The sequence below is a fragment of the Anoplolepis gracilipes genome, chromosome 2 (assembly GCF_047496725.1).
Source record: "Anoplolepis gracilipes chromosome 2, ASM4749672v1, whole genome shotgun sequence".
NCBI classification, from domain to species: Eukaryota; Metazoa; Arthropoda; class Insecta; order Hymenoptera; family Formicidae; genus Anoplolepis; species Anoplolepis gracilipes.
This window is the reverse complement of record NC_132971.1, coordinates 12,931,752-12,947,951: the sequence shown is the minus strand read 5'-3', so window position 1 is coordinate 12,947,951 and position 16,200 is coordinate 12,931,752. Positions and strand designations below refer to the sequence as shown.

General features: G+C 29.9%; 2 protein-coding genes across 8 annotated transcripts; both read right to left on the bottom strand.

Annotated features, from left to right (window-relative positions):
• Positions 1 to 3,214: 3,214 nt before the first annotated feature.
• On the bottom strand, positions 3,215 to 11,778 carry LOC140663296 (uncharacterized). Of its 5 annotated transcripts, XM_072887370.1 has the most exons (14): positions 10,972 to 11,091; positions 10,262 to 10,335; positions 9,822 to 9,992; positions 9,524 to 9,750; positions 9,051 to 9,442; positions 8,729 to 8,898; positions 8,313 to 8,449; positions 7,693 to 7,843; positions 7,436 to 7,577; positions 7,017 to 7,289; positions 6,787 to 6,923; positions 6,275 to 6,396; positions 5,967 to 6,200; positions 3,215 to 5,804 (listed from the first exon to the last, which is right to left on the bottom strand). In XM_072887370.1, the coding sequence occupies exons 3-14, from the start codon at positions 9,946 to 9,948 to the stop codon at positions 5,745 to 5,747; spliced, it is 2,172 nt and encodes a 723-aa protein (XP_072743471.1). In that variant the 5' UTR covers positions 9,949 to 9,992; positions 10,262 to 10,335; positions 10,972 to 11,091; the 3' UTR covers positions 3,215 to 5,744. The 5 variants fall into 5 exon arrangements, with proteins under 5 accessions (XP_072743471.1, XP_072743473.1, XP_072743470.1 ...); XM_072887372.1 differs by lacking the exons at positions 10,262 to 10,335; positions 10,972 to 11,091 and adding an exon at positions 11,248 to 11,778; XM_072887369.1 differs by lacking the exons at positions 10,262 to 10,335; positions 10,972 to 11,091 and adding an exon at positions 11,270 to 11,777.
• Positions 11,779 to 12,191: 413 nt separating this feature from the next.
• Positions 12,192 to 16,195, bottom strand: LOC140663297 (motile sperm domain-containing protein 2). Of its 3 annotated transcripts, none has more exons than XM_072887374.1 (9): positions 16,055 to 16,195; positions 15,621 to 15,767; positions 15,262 to 15,439; positions 14,623 to 14,980; positions 14,011 to 14,086; positions 13,803 to 13,912; positions 13,471 to 13,671; positions 13,190 to 13,321; positions 12,192 to 13,100 (listed from the first exon to the last, which is right to left on the bottom strand). In XM_072887374.1, exons 1-9 carry the CDS (start codon positions 16,134 to 16,136, stop codon positions 12,921 to 12,923), a joined length of 1,464 nt encoding a protein of 487 aa, XP_072743475.1. In that variant the 5' UTR covers positions 16,137 to 16,195; the 3' UTR covers positions 12,192 to 12,920. The 3 variants fall into 3 exon arrangements, with proteins under 3 accessions (XP_072743475.1, XP_072743476.1, XP_072743477.1); XM_072887375.1 differs by having other exon boundaries at positions 15,621 to 15,764; positions 16,055 to 16,181; XM_072887376.1 differs by lacking the exon at positions 16,055 to 16,195 and adding an exon at positions 15,964 to 16,045.
• Between the last annotated feature and the right edge of the window lie 5 nt (positions 16,196 to 16,200).

Sequence of the window (16,200 nt, the reverse complement as noted above, 5' to 3'; positions counted from 1 at the left end):
TCAAAGATTACAAATCTATTTCGCACCATTAATCTATTTTGATTCATAAGTACTTTTGCTTTTGTTGGTCATTTTTTTTAAGATTTACAATAATTTTTCTTAGAAAATATTTAATAACAAATGTACGATTATAAAAAAAAACAAATAATTACGTATATATGTCTTATGTCAATGTGTACGTTATTATTTTCATAACGTTTTTTGCAAGCACGTTATTTTTTTATAAAGAAATATTTTTACACGTAATATATTATATAATTAATATTTTAATCATTAATATTTATATTTTAATGAGGTTTTACAATCATAAACAAATTACATTTTAAAATTACAAGTCTAATGATTAAATTGTATATTCAAGGAACGATAAGAAGAAATTACAGAATATATAGATTTCACATTTTTGTTGCATTACGTATATCAAATTATAATATCTGGTATAGTTAATTTTTTCAGAGACATGTCTGATTGCGAAACGTTATCGTATGTGGCACTAAAATAAAGAACGGAATTTCTACATCACGGTTGGTTCAACATTAATAGAACATGTCTTTGCTGCACTTGACATTTGAAACTCATCCAGCTATACGTTTTCATCTCGATGTACGATCGATCTTATAACATGTATTCGGCGGTAAAGGCAACTCTGTCGATCTCGTATACGATGAAACATTGCCATTTAATATTCTCTGGCTGGAAGCGCACGCGAAGTGCGATCTTTGTCACGCGAATCGGCGCTCGTAAAAGGATTTCGAAAGACCTATACACCTATACAAAGACCTCTACGAAGACCTATACTTTAGCTCTCGCGCACGCTTGCATCCGCTTGACCGTGTGTCTCATTTATCCGCTCTCGCTATCCAGGAATGATAGCCGTGTGCGTAATTTACGTACGGACGACGTGTGCACGCGGGCAATTTTGCGCGCGGTCGCGCGTGCTTCTCTCTGTATGCGTGAATGTATTTGCGAACACGTAGATTCTCAGCAGCGTCGAATCCGGTTAGATCATCGTCACGGTCCGTCTAGGTGGTCCTCGTGAAAAGGAAACTGCATATAATATATGTACGCTCGGTTTATTGCGACACACGTACACGTACACGTATGTACGTACGTATACGCGTGGTCCGGGACCACGATTATGCGTGCACGGCACGAGTTCACCGACACGTGAGTTTATCTCACGCGTCTCCGCCGAGCATAGCATAGATTATAGCGAAGGTAGCGAGATTGTGTCTAGCGATGGCAACAAGAATCTAGTTTCAACGACAGTAATAACAATATGGGCGTAGAAAAGATTTAAAAAAAAATTTTAAAAGTTTATTATGCGCGTGAAATCTATATATATATTCTGTAATTTTTTTCTTATCGTTTTCTTTCAATGCGATTTAATTATTAAACTATATATAATTTAAATATAAAATGTTATCTACTTATGATTGTAAAATCTCGTTAAAAAATACATTACGTGTACGAATTTCTCTAATTGTGAGGTAATCTATTATATATTATATTATCTTTTTTCAAAAAGATAATATATTTATAAAAAACGTTATAAAAATTATAACATACACGTGTCATTAATATATTATTAAATATTTTCTGAGAATAAATTTCTAAGATAATTGTAAATCTTAAAAATAGCATATATACTTAATTTGTACACATTAAATTTTTTATTTTAAAAATATCTATTTATGTAATAATACCAGAAATTATTTTTCCACGATAAATGGAAAAAAGCTTTAATATAATAGCAATTATATAAAAAGATAATAATTCTGGTATATCTGTCTTATTATTTACTTTCCTTTTAACAACGTTTATTTCGACTTTCAAGTTTTCTCACATTTATGACCAAGATTTTCTCACAATTTTAATATAACAAGTAAAAATTGAAAATAACAGAATATTTTGCAGCTGTTGATTTTGTTAAAGAAACTTATTTGCTTATTAAATCGAATCAAATTTTATCTTCCTATTTTATTTTATTGTAAAATTAATTCCAAGTTTATTTATTGGTTTTTCATGTCATACTTAGTCTACATTTAGAAAAATCTAGAATGTCGAATTAAATATTAAAAGATATGACGTGCATGCGTTCGCGAAAATTATTTGTGTACAATTAATGTATTAAAAAATATATTAAAAAATAAATCATAAAATTAAAGTGATAAATATATATGTATCTGTTTCGTTGAAATTTTTAGCTGATTCGCAACATCTTTATCTATATACACAGCGGTTCACCATGTAAAGGTGAGGCCGTGGGAGGCCAAGAGAGTGCATTTGCGTGGGTCTGTAGCCTGTGTCACATCCATTTGTTCCCGTGTCCGTTTCGTTTGTTGACAATAGTATGTATGTGCTGTCGACCTAAGATTATCTCTCGGTCGAAAGAGAGTTTACCGTAAATCGTTCTTAACATTACGATTTTTTTACCATAGCCGACAACGAGGCACTTTCACTCTTCCTAATCAGGACACTTGCCCTTAATAACTTTCGTTGATAACTAAAAATAAATAAGAAAAGACACATAATTATAGAACATAACAGAGGAAGAAAAAATAACTAAAACGTAAAAAATTTAAGACTAAGTTTGATTAAGATTACATCGTTAATAAAATTCGATTTCTAATTGATATATCTCACAAAAAGAACTATATATCTTCATTGAAACATGGGTCACGCAATTCACATCGCGTGTTTTAACGCTTTAAATACATCCCTATAAGCGAGACAAAGGGAAACTTGCCTATGGGGTTGATGACCAAGGGTGCACTTGGGTGTGGTCTTTTCTAATAACACTAATAGAGGAGAGTATAAATATACTTTGGTAAACGTTATCATTTGTTGACGAACTTGAATAAAGTAATATCGATAGATAAAAAGAAAGGGTCAAATTACAAATTTGAAAGCTCAGTAAACCTCAATACCCCAATTATCTCAATCGTAACTAAATTTAATTAATCTAAACTAATTTTTAAAACTAAAGCTTCAAAAAATTAAAAAAAGTTAAAACCGTAAGTCTGAACAACACGACGAATGATCGAAATAAGTATATTGTCGACGATATAATGTTTATTATCGAGAAAATGTTACACCGCTTTTATTCTTTGGAATAATGTAAGAAAGTGCAGAATTTGAGACAGCATATATATAGTAATTAATCACTAAATTACAATTGTACAATTTGTATATAAAAAAAAATTATACATACTTTTTACAAGGTTTATTTCGTTACCTCAAATTTTAGAAGGTAAGCGAAATAATTTATTTCATGAGCAACATTGTATGAGTATTTATGTAATTACACAGTTCTTCATTCTGACATACTCATAAAGAGATATATTTCGTATCGCTTTATTAACAAGAAAATGTTAAAAAGTTATCGATTTTATTGAAAAGTTGTAACGTTTCCAGATAAAAAGGCATGAGCTTATAAATTTATTTTTCATAAAAAGAAATTTATCGTTTCAACAATCATTTTGTTACATGATCTCTCTTAAATTCAAATCAAAATTACTTATTAATATATATGTATATTTTTCTTGTATTTAATTATTTTATTGGAAATCATCATGCCTCTAAATTAAATTGGAAACACTACGTGCGAGGTTGTGATTATTAAATAGTTATATGTATATGTGTATTAAAGATCTATATATATATATATATATATATAAATTCAAGATGTGAATAAACTCACGACAATTTTATAATATACATAGAGCACAATCTAACAGTTAATCCGCAATACTTATTTCTTCCTATAAATCATGTTTAATTTGTTCTATATAATATATAATATAATATATTATATACTATATAATATATATAATATATTATGTTATATAATATATATATATATATATGTAAATATATATAATGATATAAATAATACACATAGAAGTTTGTTAAACAAATGTTATGTACGAATTATTGATGTCTAATTAACGAAAACAAGATTAAACAAATATTTTTATAAAAAGGAAAAATAATTTATATATTTTTCTTCTTTCTTAATTTATTTAGAAACTTATCTATTTTTCTAATGATTATTCACGAATAAAAATGTTATATTTTTTTATGTATAACACATCAATCTCCCATGAAACCAATATATTTCAACTTATGTAATTCTGTCTACTTATTTCACAGCTCTTAACATAAGAAAAAGTATAATGTTATATAGATAAGTAATATATATAAAATATTTTTGATACAATTTTTAAATTATTTCTTTCTTGATATCTCACATTTCGTCGCTGAAACATTAAAATGATTTGTAATTCGAATTATGACAATAAGCATTTATTTACATTGCAGCCTCATATTATTCTTGTTAGTTTCAGCTTTACGAGCTATTTTTGACAAAATTTTTATTCTATCCATTTAGCGTTAGTCGTGATGAGCTTTTATATCGTAACTATAAATAAATTCGAAAATATTATGCCAAGATATCTTATTGTGTTTTTCCTTATTATTAACATATGCAATCTTATCTAATACTCTTAATAGTATTTTTAAGAAATAATTGTACATTTGCTTGATATTTTACTAAACCACAAAACTACACAATATTTTTATAAATTATTATGTGTACCTAATGCACTAATGGCAAAATAAGTTCTTGTACCATGCATGTGAATCACACTGCAGCTTCCTATTAGAGATATGCAAAGTATTTTTAGATGAAAAATGAAGTTGAAGATATTGATATCCATAAACAGGCTAATTGAAAGCCAGGCGTGGTAAATCAAAGCTTAAATTCTTTTTCTTTCTAATATGATTTATTAATTGTTCCAAATTATACGTTTCGGTTTTTTAATTGATATAAATAATCATTAATAGCAGCTGTCAAATAATAAATTTAAAATACATAAAAATAATTTCTAGAACAGTAAGGCATATACTATAAAAATGAAATTCACAAATATAAAATTATATATATAAATTAAATTAGAATGTAAATGTTCTTCTATCTCTACAACAGATAAGCATAATATATCTTTCTCCAGTTTCAGCCGGTTAAGAAAGGAAATAGAAATATAGAACAATTATTGGAAAGCATTGTAATGCTTAAACAATTGACAAATCACCGCGTAAAGTGGGAAAGCGTAAAGTTAAAGAGACTCTTTGTATCACACTAGAAGTTCAAGCTATTTTCTTTTTTGCCTTTTAATAAATATCATTTTTGACGTCAATCGCTTTCCTTAGAGAAACTTTTTGCCCAACATTTCCAGCTCATCCTATACAAACTCAACCAAATCTTATTATCTTTCTTAATGTTATTTCAATTATTCTACCTGGAGGATACTTATATTTTGAATCTCGATATTCTCTCTGCCAAAAAAACTATCATAGTTATCATTTTAGATAGTTATCAGTTTAATTGACAAAGATTTTCAGTTCTCATTCAAAATTCTACCAAAAAATCTTGAATTTAACAGCTATTACTGGACTAATTAAGAGACGGAAACCTATGACTTTGAACAATTAATAAATCACATTGGAAAGAAAAAATTTGCAATTTCGATTATTGCACCTGACTCTCAATTAGTCTGTTTTTCTTTACGGATATTTTTAAATGGTAATATACACTGCACTCACACAGTTTTTTTTCTGTACATAGTATATATAATTTTTCGACTTTAATAATTTTTTGGGGAGGGTACGTACACTAACACTGGGACAAAAGTAAAACATTGGACTATTAAATAGATACATTCTTCTTCTTATATTTGTTATTACGAAATTGTCTGTAACATGTTTATATTACTGCTTTCTTCTTCTTCTTCCTCTTCTTCCTAAAAGATAAATGTCATATATAGATATTTATCTATATAAATAAATTTATAAATATATGTATATATATTTTTTTCTCTTTTCATGAATAATGTAGACAAGTTTTCAAAAAATTAATTAATTAAAAATCATAAAACTCTCTACTCTAAACTCTATATACTCACTTCATCAAAACCAAAACAGGTTTCCATTTCCTTTTGCAACTTTGGATCACTTTGTGTGTTCTGTGTTGAAGATTTAGATGAACTGGAGGTAATGGATTCTATCTTTAAATCTTGCATTTCTATATCTTCATCTGCTTCATCAACTTCCTCTCCCGCTTCTGCTACTATACCACTTTCTTGACTTAAAGGATCTTGCATTACTAGCTCTCCATCTTCATTTGCAACTACAGCCATCTGTTATAAATAATCATATATAATTTATTCCAAAATATAAATTATATTATCTTTCAAACTATTTTTGACAATACCTGATCAGTTCCTTGATTGTCAGCTAACTGGATGACTTCGAGTACAACATATTGTTGACCATCACTGCCTTGGACTGCCATCATGTCATCTTCGTCTTCTTCCTCTTCTTCATCTTCGTAACCTTTAAGTTTAGAAGCTAAATCACTTGCTGTCACAACATAATATATGGATATTAGTCAATGATCTACATTTAGATCATATCGTAAGTGTCCCTGTGAGTGTAAACGCTTTTATATACATACATCACATATATATACATTAATATATTAATAAAATCTAGTTTCTTACTGATTTCTTATAGAAACAAGTATAGAACTTTATTAAAGATATATTAAAAATAATATATCTCTTAAAAATTTGAAGATATACTTTCATTAAATTAAATTAGATCACAAAATTAAATGCTCAAACAAGATAATATAAAAAATGCAGTTTATTAATAAATGATGTAAATACATTATATTTAAATATTTAGAATAGTTAGAGTAATAGTTTTTGACTAATATTTTACCTGTCATTACTTCAACACGTTGACCATCGATGATTTGTATCTTTTTCTGTCTGCCAATTTTCAGAGCCTGTTGTTTTTCTTGTAAAGATGATTCTGGATCATGAACAGCCATATGTCGGATAAGATTACCTTTATGTCTACATAACAAAATTTATATTTTATTAGAAAAAAACATACTAATAGACAATTTGGTTATATTATCAACTGTTTTAAATAATCAATGCACATACCTAAATGCTCTTTCGCATTCGGGACATTGATGCGTTTTTTCTTGAGGTGGTGGAGGAACGTAAGAGGGATTATGATAGAGATTGCAGTGCCGTTTGAGTAACTGTTTTTGTCTAAATGATTGAAAGCAATGATCACATTGGTATGGCTTCTGATCCGTATGAATGAGCATGTGACTTTCCAAATGACGCGCCGATATGGACGCATATGGACATAAATCACACTTGTAACATTTCTCTCCTTCATGAGTTTTGCTATGCAACTTATAACTATATCTGCCAAATATAATATTACAAATATATGTATTACAAATATAATTTACTCTCAGATGTGATTAATTTGTCTCAAATTCATTCATATTTGACTGTACAAACACAAAAATTGTCATAATATCTTATATTTAAAGAAATTATTTACATACCTATCTGGGAATGTTTTTCCGCAACGTTTACATTTTAAAGGTTTATCAGAAGTATGTAATTTTTGCACATGGATTCTGAGATCCGTTTTCCTACCACATGTAGCTGGACATAATTCACACTGAAATACTGGTTTATCGCCCACTGCAAAATACATTTTTAACATGAAAAGTAAGTTCTAGATAATTAATACATGAACAATATAAACTAAAGCATATAGTATGGTGCATATAATATTACATTTTTATACATAACTTACCATTATGTATTAATTTATGTGCCTTTAAACTGTTAGACTGAGTAAATCTTGCTTGACAAAAATCACATTCATACGGTTTTTCTCCAGTATGAATGCGAAGATGGCGTTTCAGTTTAAATGTATCTGGACTTGCATATGTACAGTGTGGACACTGAAAAAAATAATTATATTTATATGTATAAACATTGCATTTTAGTCAGTAACACAAAACTAAAACACTGTATAAAATTTTATTATAATTTTGTATATTTAAGAGCAGAAATAAATATTTTTTATAGAGATAGACCATCATAAAGTCATAAATAATCATAATACTTAAAAAATAATAAAAAAAATATATATATATATAAAAGTCCATAAATTAAACATGTAATATTATAAAAACTATACAAAACTATAAAAAATTTAAAAAAAATCTTATAAATGTTCTCAGGCACATGTAATTTCTATGTTAGTAACCAATGTTCAGTTATACAATCACATTATGCATACACAGAAACATATGGCATATGTAATTGCACAATTTATTTTTCTCTATGCTTATATAATTATAAATTTTACATTTTTATAATTTTTTATTTATATGTGTGTGATGTTAAAAATAAAGCACAATAAAATACCTGATAAGGTCGTTCGCCTGTGTGACATCTAATATGTCTCTTTAATTTTGATAGTTCAACAGACGCATAATCGCATTCGTGACATTTATGCGGTTTTTCATGAGTGTGTCTGTATCGAACATGTCTTACAAGTTCACCTGTAAGTATAAGTAAAACATATTTTATAATTTTTATGTTTGCATATATTCAAATTTAGTAAAATAAAATATTTCCAACTTGACAATCTTTGAAAAAAACGAAATATTTATATTCTATTTATAAAATAATAATTTATATATATTATATATATATATATATATATATATATATATATATATATATATATATATATATATACATACATACATAATTATGCTAAATATGTATTTTAATGTGCATATGTAAAATAAAAAAAGTAAATAATAATTAAAACATACCAGAAGTTGTAAATGCACTCTCACAAAATTTGCAATGATGAGGCTTGGTCCCAGTATGAGTATTCACATGATTTTGAAGCGAAGCCAAAGTTTTAAATCCTCTCTCACAAACGCTACATTTATGCGGTCTTTCTTCCGAGTGGGATTTCATGTGCCGCGATAAAAGATATCTGTTATATATATAAATTATTCAAATTATTTTTGCATACATACAATTTTTCTTAAAGATAATTTTAATGTAATTAATAATAAATTAAAAAATAAAAATTAGAGATCATAATGCAATAGAGAAATATAAAAACTATAATTATGTATGAAGTACCGTTTCGGGCTAGTGTAATTGCAGTAATTACACATATGAGCCTGCGTTACAGTTTGAGATTTTTTAGGAAGAAATTTAACGATTTTAGTCTTATCATCTTCCGCCTCGGATTCCACTGGAGCTTCATTGTCTTCATTGTCTTCAAAATCATATACAGTAAGATCTTGTTCACCTTCTGCATCTTCTCCTTCCGCTGTTGCTGCTGTCGCTGTTGCCGTAATTGTTTCATTTTCTGCAGATTTACTTTCTTTTTCTTCAGATTCAGGTTGCTGTACTATCAAAACATAACTAACTTCTCCAGGATTTGTGTCAGATGGTACAATCGTGACGGTTTGATATGCATCACCAGAATTAATTACAACTTGACTGTTTTCATTAGTGGCTACTTGTCCCTAAAATTTATTCTCGTATATAAAACATGTTTCTATATATTAAAAGTATAGTTATAGCATTGTAATTTTAGCATTACTTACATCTTCATCATTTCCCTCGGCATTTTCAAGCTCTTCAATTTCATGATACTGATCATCTTGATTTGCTTCCCCTTCATTTTGTACATCAGTTTCTTCTACTTCTTGTATTTGCACTTGTGTCATCACAGGCGGTTCATCGCTATTTGCCTGGAAGTAATACTGACCAGCTTGATCAATAAAGTATGTTCCACCTTCTTCTCCACCAGATAATCCCTCCACTTGTTGTACTGTAATAAAATACGAAGATAAGTATTGTTTGATATAAATATTTACAAAAAAAAAGTTGTAGAATACCAACATTGCACATGCAGTTGTTCGCCTTGTCCTCCCTCTATTTCTTTATTAAATGTTTCTAAGTAAGTTTGTATCTCTGTGACAGATTCTTGTCCCTCTTCCAATTTTATGGTTGCTACGTTACTCGTCATGATTGAAGCATTTAACTCATACAGTAACACCTATATTCATTAATCTGAAATATTATATTAATATTATATTAGTATACATATATTATTAAAACCATGATTGAAAATATATTTATATATTTGTTATAAATATAATCAACATTAACATAAATCTTGTACATCACTAATTACATATATATATATTAACATTCTAAAAATAAACATAAAATTGGCAATGTTAATGTATGCATATTTTCATTTTTCAAAAATTTTTTCTTCATAGATACTGCTGTTTACAAGACGGGACATGAAATACTTTATTAATTTAACCCTCTACCTTTGATTACCCACTTGCTCTGAAATCTAGCTTAAATACCGCGAGTCTACATCGCGAGGAAACAGCGAACGTGCCTACAAAATAAACCATTTTGATCATCGATAAAACTGAAAACATCTTTGCGACACGTTGTTTCTCCTGGTACGACGTTGCTCGTCCGCGTTATTACGATCGCACGTCCGAGAATACGAGAATCGAATCATGATTACGACAGTGTGCATTCCCACGCGATGCGTTCGAATTAAAAAGAAAAAAAAATCAATAAAGCGACAATCAGAACAGGAGAAGAAACTCGCGTCCGCGAGGACAAAGGCTTCGAGTACTCGAGGAGCGCGAGCGAGCAAAGAATCCCCGAATTCCCCCAAGCTCGTGAGCGTCATCGGCACCGATGATGTCTCGGTGAGCGCGACAATCGTCGGGGATGCACGTTACGCACGCGACACGCGACACGCGACTACGGGGAACGGGGAACGCGACGAGCGCCATATGACGCGCGAAAACGACGCGCGCCACATGACACATGACACATGACGCGCGGAGGCGAGCAACCGGAGCAACGCTGAAGGGAACGACAACGACGACGAAACAACGCCATGAATCCTATGGAAGAGAGAGAGAGGCGAGCGCGCCATGACGGGCGACGCCAGACGCCAGCGAGGCGAGACGAGATGAACGGCGGCGAACGTCCCGCGTGGATACGCGGAAGATACCTGGGGGGCACCGTAATCGCGGACTCTCGTAGCACGCACGGCGGGGGCCCCACGAGGTCGCGCATTCTGTCGGGGAGCTTTTAAGACAACGCGGGTGCTTTCGATCCCAGGACACAGGGGGCATTAACGACAAAAATTTCAGAAAATTATCACCGTCGGCGCTGTCATCAATATGGAGGACACGAGAGCGACGATGCCGCCGTGCCGTTGCGTCGTGTGTCACCGAGATGTGGGATCGATCGCTCTGGGAGATCGCTTCGAGCACCTCCGACCTACCGGATATCTGAAGTAGACTCACCGCTCGTCGCTGTAGGAGAGAATTGTGCGCGCGATGCGGGACGAGGCAACACGAAGCTTCGAAATATTCACAATAAACCCACGTTAGTTCTCGCGTGAGGGCGTTGTGTAAGAGGCAATATGGCCGATCGAACTGCGAAGCGAAGGTTCAAATGCTGCGCTGGGCTGCGCGTTGGCAGCTGCGCAGTAGCATGTTGCGCATCGCTCTCTCGTGTTCGTGTTTATACACGATTGCCTCCTCCGCCGATTGCCGTTTCTAGTTTCTAGAATTTTCAACGCCGCCGCCGAGTCCCCGTTTCCTGGACGTCCTCAACTCGACGGCTCTGTCGTTTATTTTCAAATCCATCTCGGCAAATTTGCATAACCACACTATCTATTTATACGAAAATATATTAATAGCCCGTTGACGGACAAAAGAACGTTGAAGGGAAGTCATACTGCTACGTTTCTAGCAATCGAACGCGTGATTGTTCAATTTTTCATACGTAAACTAGCATTTGGCATTTGTCCCTCGATGAATTGTCACTGTAATTTTTGCACGCATTTAGAACGCATCCTATGCATGAAAGCGACACGATAGCCAATCAATCTCTCGCTTTTACTAAAATAATAATACGTAATGTAAAGTGATTGGCTACCGCCTCGTTTCTTATCTAATGCTTCTTATCAATTGGCTGATTTTTCTGTACATGCACGTTTTATTGTGCACATCTGTCTGAATAGGCCTTAAAAGTTATTGGTTTACTAAAATTTGCGCGAAAACTGAACATGTTTGATTTCTTAAATTATTTTTATGTAATTATAATAAAAAAAATATATATTAATCTCTTTATATAATGCTTGACAGATTTGCCCGACTTTTGCTACTATTATTTCATTATCACACTTATCACATGTCAAACTTTTCCAGCAAAACACATAAATTTAATGCAATTGATATGCTGATTTATTACACTCATTGAACTACATAAAATACTACAATAAAACTGCAAATATTGAATCAGTAACTATACTAATTAAATCTGGTACTAACAATAAACTGTTAATATATTGTTTTACTATACAAACATAAATTATATAAAAAAATAAAAAGGTTTTTTTTATCAAAGTAATTAAAACATTTTTTCAAGAATGTTAGATATATTTTTAAAACTGCTTATTTTTCAATAACTAGAGCCATGTATAGCAAACAATGCAACAATATTAAAAGCAAAGTCATTAAGGATATGTACAACTTACATATACATACATTAATCCGCATTTAAGTTTAATACATAATCATCAGGATAGTTATAGAATATGTATAAAAGCTTACAAAAATAGTACAGTTTTATAATATAGTTTTACAATATTATAAAGTTAATATTAATAGGTATACTTACTAGTTATGCGTACTCTTTATGCATTGTGTTACAGAACACAATGGTAACCGCAAAGTTACCACAATGGTGATAACTTATTAAATGAAAATAACATTCATATATATAGTTTTATGGAAGGAAATTAAAAACTTAAAAATATTAACTAAGTTTTTAGTATAGATTAATTTATATGTATGTATTCTTATATTAGATTTAATTAGAATAGAAACATTTGTTAACATTTTTTTCTCATATACCAAAGTTATAATAAATATGTATTTTTTAGACATTTTAATTACCGTGATGAATATGGCAGTTTTGTTGCTCTAGTGAATTTTGAATATCCGTTTTCAGGACATAAACCAACAATATTGCAATTACGATTGTCAATAACATATAAATTAAAAGCATGTATCTTACAGTAACAATCTCACTGCGTAACTTGCCACAATTTTCTTCTAGAAGATTTATCTAGAATTTTAAATAACATATCAATATAAAGAAAAAATTTATAGTTTAATATGAATTTTTATTAAATATGTGACCATGCTAAATTTTACCTTAGAGAAGAATGCATCGATATTACGATCATTTCCTGTAGAAGTTAATATAGAATGAGATTTTTGAACCTCATTGTTTTCACTGTTACCATCGCAACATTGTAGTCTGTGCATTTCTGATGCTTTTTCAGACTACAAAGAAAGAGAGCATACAACATATTAGCATCTTAATGATCTCATTCATAAATATAATTAAAAAAATTTATAGTTATTGATATTTTACACAATAACATAATGACAAGTATTGAATTAGAGAATGTAAAGAAAAGAAAACAATTTACCTTCCAGAGTGCTGTCAGTTCCTGTGGTGTAGCATTTGCATTTTTTAATGAAAGGCACATGACTAAAAAGCGATCATTATGTAATAGACCACGTACATTATAGCCAGGCTGTAATACAACTACAACGCTTCTTTGTTCAGATGGTTGCAAGATTCCAGAACTTGGTCTTACTCTAAATTTTTCAGGGGATGTTGTTTTTATCTACAAATGATTATACCTATATGTCATATGCCATAAATGTCTGTGTATTTGTTTCAATGTATCTTTATATAAATTTATTCTAATATGATTATTTTATTACATAGTAATAAAATAATATAAAATATAGATACCTTATAAGATAAAGACTTATCGGTAGTAATGTTTTTAAGAGTAATTGTTCCAGTAATGTCATTTCCATCTTTATTAAATGTAATGGCTTCTACAGGTTCTATGGATAATACTGTAACAAATAGAATTTAAAGATGTATATCTGTTTTTTTAATACTGTATTAGGGTTAGTGATTTATAAATTTCTGATTAGGTAATAAATGTACATACATTGTTCTTCATTAGTTTGTTCTCCAATTGGAGATGGGCTTTGTTCTGAAATTGGTGAATTTTCCGCAAAATGCACCTAGAGAACATATAGTATACATATTTAAAAAAGAAATCACAAAAAAACGTTTAAAAGTTATTAATAATTTGATATATACATCTTGTATATATTTCATGTTATTTAATTTTTTCTTATGCATACTATATATGAATATTGCATGAATGAAGTTAAGTTTTCTTATTTTGTTTCTATAGATATAAGGAACATAGACTGTGTGCTTGTAAACGAACAAAACATAGCAACACAACAAAAGAAAACTCTTGATAGAAAACATGGCAAGCTTCATTAAATAACTTTATTCTATTTTTTTCACTTGATGAGTGAAGTTACTTTTGATATATCTTATATTGCAGATTAGATAGCAACAATCTTTCTATATCTATATTTATATCTTATTTTTTTCTATATTTAAAAAAGAAAATAGAAAGAGAATGAAAAAGCATAGTTAAGTTGATTTATTATGCATAAAAATAAAAATGATATTATTTTAATAATTATTTATTATAATAATTGTCTTAGCATAATAATTGGTTTTAAAAATTTTATATATGTACCTTTTTATTATCCAGTTTGCCATTCAATTCTCCATTTGTTCGTACCTCTGGCACAAATTTGAATACGTAATCACTGTTACCTCCCCAAGATTTTAACGCATCACTTGGATCGACAAACTCTTTCAATGTTGTTTTGTTAACAAGTTTGATTTTTGGAATAGCTTTAGCAGGTAACCATGATTTTATTAATTTAAAAGCTGCATTTAAAATCCAGGGCATCTCAAAAATTATAATATAATTTAAAAAATTTGGATAATAAAATTTGAATAAATTAATGAGATATTTAATAAGCTCCATATCCATGTTGGAAAGTCCAGCTTCGGCCATATCAAAGAAAAGTGATACCTGATCGACTTCTCTGAAAATGCAATAAATCAGAAATCTATTAATAATATATGAACATATTATAAATATTAATAATACATATATACATATATATATATATATATATATATATATATATATATATATATTGTTTTTCTATTTGAAAAAAGAAAGTTTATGGATTAAAAACTTTAAGTATTTCAAAATTCGTTTAAAAAAAATTGAAATTCTCCAAAATATTTTATTCATAAACTTTTTTTTTCAGATAGAATTATATTTGCTGTTTAACATACAATTGAGATATATGTACAATACCTTTCTAATCTTTCGAACCAGTAAACTATACATCTCTGAAGCTCTGCGAATTCTTTTACTCCTTTAACATGCAATTTTAACTTAATTACAAGAAGCTTCTTGCCATCTTTGTCTTTACCATAGCCAAAGCATGATCCTTCTTCCAAATATTCTCTTTTCACATTATCTTCAGTAATATCTGTAATTAAATAATGGTGTGATGAAAGGAGAAAAAGAAAAGATTTTATATATTATTCTATTATCACCAAATTTCATATATTATTCAAATTAATATAGATTTGCTAGAATAATTTTTGTCATCTTTTTTTTCTTACTAAAATATGTATAAAGAATAGCAAAAATTAATAGTATAGTTTTACCATTTGCACCAAATTTTCTTCTCCAAGTACAAGTATCCCAAAGCATATTGAATGCTTCCTGTTCATTATTGTCAGTAGCCTCTAAAAATCGCTTTAACCAATCATCATTATTCTTTATCCTGGCTATATCAGCAGGATGAAAACCTTCTGTAAATAATATATTCGTACATCAAATTAAAAATAGGATTTTCACGAGAATAAATCATTCTCATAACTTTTTATCTCTCTAAATAACGATAAGATACGTGTGAGCAGTTCATCAATTATTAATACCGCGTTCTTCGCTACACATTAATTATGATGACAATTGTTTTCAATTGAATATGCGATCGGCTGACACGACCTTTGCACATGTTACATGGCACTGTTACAACACAATATATGACATCAACGGCAGAATTCGGCACCGAGAAAGAGAGAAAGACTGTACACACTAGGATCAGGAGGTCCCTCGTCGTCTAATTTTTTGAAAAACTTGTCGCGAAGCTCCGTGATCGCCTTCGTATTCGTTTCCATCTTCCTTTCGTCAGGCTACTGGCCGGGAGAATGACACTTTGACCGGCACCGAGAACTAATTTAT